The 5,302-nt window shown below is 45.0% G+C and overlaps 1 protein-coding gene across 1 annotated transcript; it reads left to right on the top strand.

Moving 5' to 3' along the window:
• On the top strand, nucleotides 1,711-2,592 carry LOC109841923. The gene is made up of 3 exons (XM_020410846.1): nucleotides 1,711-1,895; nucleotides 1,971-2,269; nucleotides 2,584-2,592. The coding sequence occupies exons 1-3, from the start codon at nucleotides 1,793-1,795 to the stop codon at nucleotides 2,590-2,592; spliced, it is 411 nt and encodes a 136-aa protein (XP_020266435.1). The 5' UTR covers nucleotides 1,711-1,792.

The following is a 5,302-nucleotide window of genomic DNA, read 5'->3' as shown; positions in this document are numbered from 1 at the left end:
GGTTGAGGGAGGGCTTATTGACGGTGTACGAGCATGGCTATGGACTATGGTGGGCTGCACCGGAGCCCACTTTGCTCTTCCTTCATATAGACGCCAGCCGTTGATTACTTTCCTCAGTTGCAAGTGGTTCCTTTCCGCCAATGAATCCATAGGTGTGAGGAGTCTTTCAGAGTTACAGTCTGAGCACTCGGTCCAGATCGCTATGATGGCTGCTCGTAAAGCTGAGCTTGCTAGGAGACAGGGAAAGAAGCCTGCCAAACCTTCTCTCTCGAACGGAGACAGGACGAAGGACGATGAAGAGCTTCCTCCTACTGATAACGAGGACGAGACTTCTGAGGAGGAGTATGTGGGTATAGATACTGACCAAGAAGAACTTGATGCAGGTTTGTCATGCTCTTTGATCTTCTTTCTCAATTTCAATTGGTATCAACGAAAGATCTTGTTCACTTAATGAAATGACCCTTATCACTTCAGGTAGGACAGTCGACGATCATGAGTCGCTTGCTTCTCGTTGTGCGAGATTCGGGCCTAGCGGCCAAGCTCCTACGCATGTTGAGACGCGTGGCAAGTCCATGCATGAACGACCCGTTGGTTTTATGAGGGCTGGTACTCCGAAGAAGAAGAAGACTGCTCATAAACCACACGTCGGCCAGCGTCCCTATGGAGTGGATTTAGGAGACATCGCCGATGGAGAGGAAGGTAACATCTCGTCGTTTTCATTGCTTTAAGATGTCTCACCCTCTGTGATTCGTAATCATGTTTTATGTTCCAGGGTACTATGACGAGGGCGAGCTTCCACCGGACCCCGTATTCCCCGATTCTGATAATATGGATAACTTCATGCAACAAATGTGCGACGCCATTCGGGATGGTTCCCTGGGTATTGATACGAACATTGACATCGAGCAGGCTAATAGTGTCAAGCCCACCACTCTATGTCCAGGTATATCTAAATCCGATGATACCCTCATCGAGTAGCATTTGGCGGAGTTAGAGAAATCAGGATTCATTATTTTTTGTGCCTCGCATTCTTTCAGATTTCCTGAAGAACTCAAGCATGGATATTGGGGAACAAGGATCTTCTGTTCCGGCTGCAGGTACTTCTGAGCTTTTCCTTCTTTCCCATCTTCTTGTATATATATCCAACACTTAAATTATTCTGCAGATGTCGTGATAGAAAAGCCAGTTGAGGATCAGACCTTTCATGATGTGGGTTTCGAGGAACAGAGGTGCACCAAGTTTCCCGGGACCTGACATTGGATTATTTGCCGACATGTTGGCTGAACAAGCCACCAGAGGAACTGTGGGACCACCCTTTGAGAGTGATTCATTCACAGGTATATATCTGATTTCTTTCATTTTGCCTGATCCTTTGTTTGACTAAGGAAGGATTAATATTACAGTGCCATTCATTGGGACTGATTCAGTAAGACTCCCCAGCACATCTAGTTTACCTCAGAGTGACGGACTCGCAGGTATGCAGACGACCTCTGGATGTCGTGTTCCCTTTCATTTATCTGATTTTTTTTGACTAATAGAGGGGTGTAATCATAGGACCAGCCACTGGGACTGATACCTTTATGACTTCTGGCATCCCTCTTGCATCTGAGGATGATGGACTTGCAGGTATGCATACGATCTTATCACCCCGATTTTCCTTATTTGTTCAAATTTTCATTTTGACTAATAAAGACATGTAACTCTAGGACCAGCCGTTGTGCCTGATGCCACTACAGTTTCTGGGACTGATAGTTTGCCTGAGAGCGGTGTCTCCCCGCCACAGCCGAGAGGTATGACCGATTTGCCTACAGGGGTTGATATACCCTCCATGACTACTCCTGCAGTTATTTCGGAACCTGTCGGATCTCAGCCTGAGGGGACCTCCGTTGGCATTGGTATGCTCGGAATTTGCCTTTAAATTTTCTTATCGTATTCGATAATCTCTTATCTTTCCACACTGTTTCTTGCAGGATTTCGATCATCTCTATATGAGCGTGTCCGCGCCCTCTTGGCTGATACCGATCCCGACAAAGATATTTTTCGTACAGACCTCGGCCTTTTTACCGTCTTTTATAACGGCATGATCGAGAAACTTCTTCATCGAGGATATGGTTTCGATCAGTTCAGGCGTTCCTTTTCTCGTCACATGCCGATGTTCAGAGAAGAAGGGTATCTAGAGTTGGCCGATTCCTTCACCGCCGATTTTGCTGTTCTGGAGTCGGAGATCCGAGAGTTAAAGGAGCTGAAGGCTAATGGGGCTTCTTCCTTCGTGTCCTCTCAGATGGAGCATAGGCTGGCACAGTGGGCCCTCGAGAAGCTAGGATCTACACAGGAGAGATTGATGAAGCTGACGAATAAAGCCGTGAAGATCTTGAGCAGTTCTGAGGAATCCGTCCGAGCTAGCCTGTAGGCAGAACTTGAGCAGAGTTATATAGATAGGCTTTCTAGTTTAGAGTCTCATGTTCTTAGCCGTCAGCTGCCTTCGGGCTAACGAGCTTTTTATTGTATGCTTTGACTTGATCTATTAATAGAGACTCCGCATTTGATTCCTTTATGACATTTCTTTATTTATTTTGAACTCAGCGGCGATAAGATTTACGGGATTTTTGGCAAACCCCCAGCCATCAACGGGTTTGATGTGCCTTTACCGATTACCGTTTGAATCGGGCTAGCATGCGGATTGTCTAAATCCATTCCGCATGTAACGTTGTGCTAAGAGAGTGAATTCTCTTAGACTTCGTGCTATGATGTCGAATACATAGGCTTAACCATTTTTTTATAGGAAAAAGGTACCCCGTGCCGTGTATTAGACGACGACTTATCCCTTCTTAGGCTTCGGGATAAAATTCCCCAGGCTTAGACCCTGGTGTCTTTTTCAATCGGCGAAAGATTAAACCGGTAATGTGTGTTAGACATAGACTTTGAGATTTTTGGCAAACCCCCAGCCTTCAACGGGTTTGATGTGCCTTTACCGATTACCGTTTGAATCGGGCTAGCATGCGGATTGTCTAAATCCGTTCCGCATGTAACGTTGTGCTAAGAGAGTGAATTCTCTAAGACTTTGTGCTATGATGCCGAATGCATAGGCTTCGCCTTTGTTACGGGAACAGGCTACCTGGCAACACGTGTTAGGTGTTGACTCGTCCCTACTTAGGCTTCGGGACAAAATTCCTCAGGTGTAGACCTTGGTGTCTTTTTCAATTGGCGAAAGACTAAACCGGCAACGCGTATTAGGCGTAGACTTATCTCTATTTAGGAGTTGAGATAAAATTCCCCGTGCACAAAGTGCCCGGATTGGAAATTGAAAATTGTGTCCTTTATCAGAATAAAGACGGATTGGGAAACGGGAGAGGAAGAATTTTATATTCTATCTCCCGGGACTGGAGAGGAAGAATTTTATATTCTATCTACAGTCGGAAAGAAAACTCAAGGTGGGATCTCCACCCCCAGAATCCGAAAAGATAAAACTAAGAGTGGGATTTCCACTCCGAGAATCGGAAAAGTTCAAACGGCCCTAACTTTTATAGGATTGGTCATTTGAATCAAAAGAATCCCTCATTTATTGAGGGGAAAGCCCAATTTCGACCCTAACTTTTATAGGTTTGGTGGAAAAAGGAACAAAGGCGGATTTTCGTTTATCGAAAAGGAATGACTCGGTCTTAGTCCTAACTATTTGTAGGCTTGACTAAGTGAGATCGGGAACAATCCTAACTTTTATAGGTTTGATTGTTCAAATTGAAAGTGGACCTCTCGTTCATGGAAGGAATCGAGAGAGGAATTTGGCTCCTAACTTTTATAGGTTTGACCAGAAAGCAAAGAAAGTAGAATACGGGTAGCAAAGACAGTGCCAACTCGCATTATCACTCATAGGGAGACTTTGAATGCTAGGCGATCATGACCTGACATGTTGAGTCTGAGAAATGCCAATGACTGGCAGATGGAAATGTTGGTGGATCCACCGTCAATTGGTTTGATCAGCAGATGGTTTGGTGAGGAAAGATTAACCTATCCAAGGATTGAATCTCGTCTCACAAAAATAACTCATGAGAGTTAGAGAATTTGACAATAAGAAGAAACATTCCGACATTCAGAGTTCGAACGTGGATTTCTTATTCATCACTTCTACAGTGACTGGGTTATCCCTAAGAATACCCCATGTGGTATTTTTCCGGGAACTTCCTGATACATTAGTTATCCTGAAGATACTAGGGATAGTATTTTTTTAGGAACTTGCCGTTTATCGGCATCATAAGCCGGTCGCCGTCCTTAGTGACTAAGCGATATGCGCCACTCGAATAGACTGTCTCTATTACGAATGGTCCCTCCCATTTGGGTTCAAATTTGCCCTTTTTTTGGAGTTAAGGATCATAGGCCGCCTCTCAGCTAGAACCAAATCCGCTTCTTTGAAGCTTCGTTGTCGAACCTTTTTGTCGAAAGCTCGAGAGATTCTAGCTTGGTAGAATTCGATATGCTGTTGAGCTTCTAAACGTTTCTCGTCTAGTCTTTCAAGTTCTTCAAGGCGCTTCTGATGTTGCTCTTAGGTCGTCATTTGAGTCGCAAGGGCAATTCGAAGTGACGGGATTTGAATCTCCAATGGAAGAACGGCTTCACATCCGTATACCAGTGAATACGGGGTTGCTCCCGTTGGTGTGCGCACTGTGGTCCGATAGGCCCATAGAACCGCGCCAAGCTTGTCATCCCAGTCTCGTTTATTAGTTTTCACAAGTTTTGACAAAAGCTTTATGATAGTCTTGTTAAAGGCTTCGGCCAGTCCATTCGCTGTGGGATTGTAAGCTGTCGACGAGATGTCTTGAATTTTAAACTTTTCGCAAAACCTGATGAATGCATTGCTAATGAATTGAGGACCATTGTCATGTACAATTCGTCTTGGGACACCATGCCGGTAGATGATATGGTGCTTGATGAATGCAATGACATTGCTCGTTTTAACTTCTCTGAGTGGAACTGCCTCAGCCCATTTGGAGAAGTAGTCGGTAATTGCCAAGATAAACCGGTCACCTTTGACTGACGGGGGATTTATAGGACCAACAATATCCATTCCCCAGGTCTCACTTCTCTGAGTGGAACTGCTTCAGCCCATTTGGAGAAGTAGTCGGTAATTGCTAGGATGAACCGGTCACCTTTGACTGACGGGGGATTTATAGGACCAACAATGTCCATTCTCCAGGTTTCAAACAAACATGACGTAACCGAAGGATGCAGATGCTCCGGAGGTTGGTGCATATAATTCGCATGTATTTGACATGCATCACACTTTCGGGCATACGCGATTGCATCACTC

Source organism: Asparagus officinalis, chromosome 5 (assembly GCF_001876935.1).
Source record: "Asparagus officinalis chromosome 5, Aspof.V1, whole genome shotgun sequence".
In the NCBI taxonomy this organism is placed as follows: domain Eukaryota; kingdom Viridiplantae; phylum Streptophyta; class Magnoliopsida; order Asparagales; family Asparagaceae; genus Asparagus; species Asparagus officinalis.
This window is presented reverse-complemented; position numbering and strand designations above follow the sequence as displayed.

Bases quoted from the DNA above. Each gene is read 5' to 3' on its own strand.
- LOC109841923 (XM_020410846.1), top strand. From the start codon at position 1,793: ATGACCGATTTGCCTACAGGGGTTGATATACCCTCCATGACTACTCCT. The intron at 1,896-1,970 runs GTATGCTCGGAA...TGTTTCTTGCAG, and splicing joins GGGGACCTCCGTTGGCATTG to GATTTCGATCATCTCTATAT.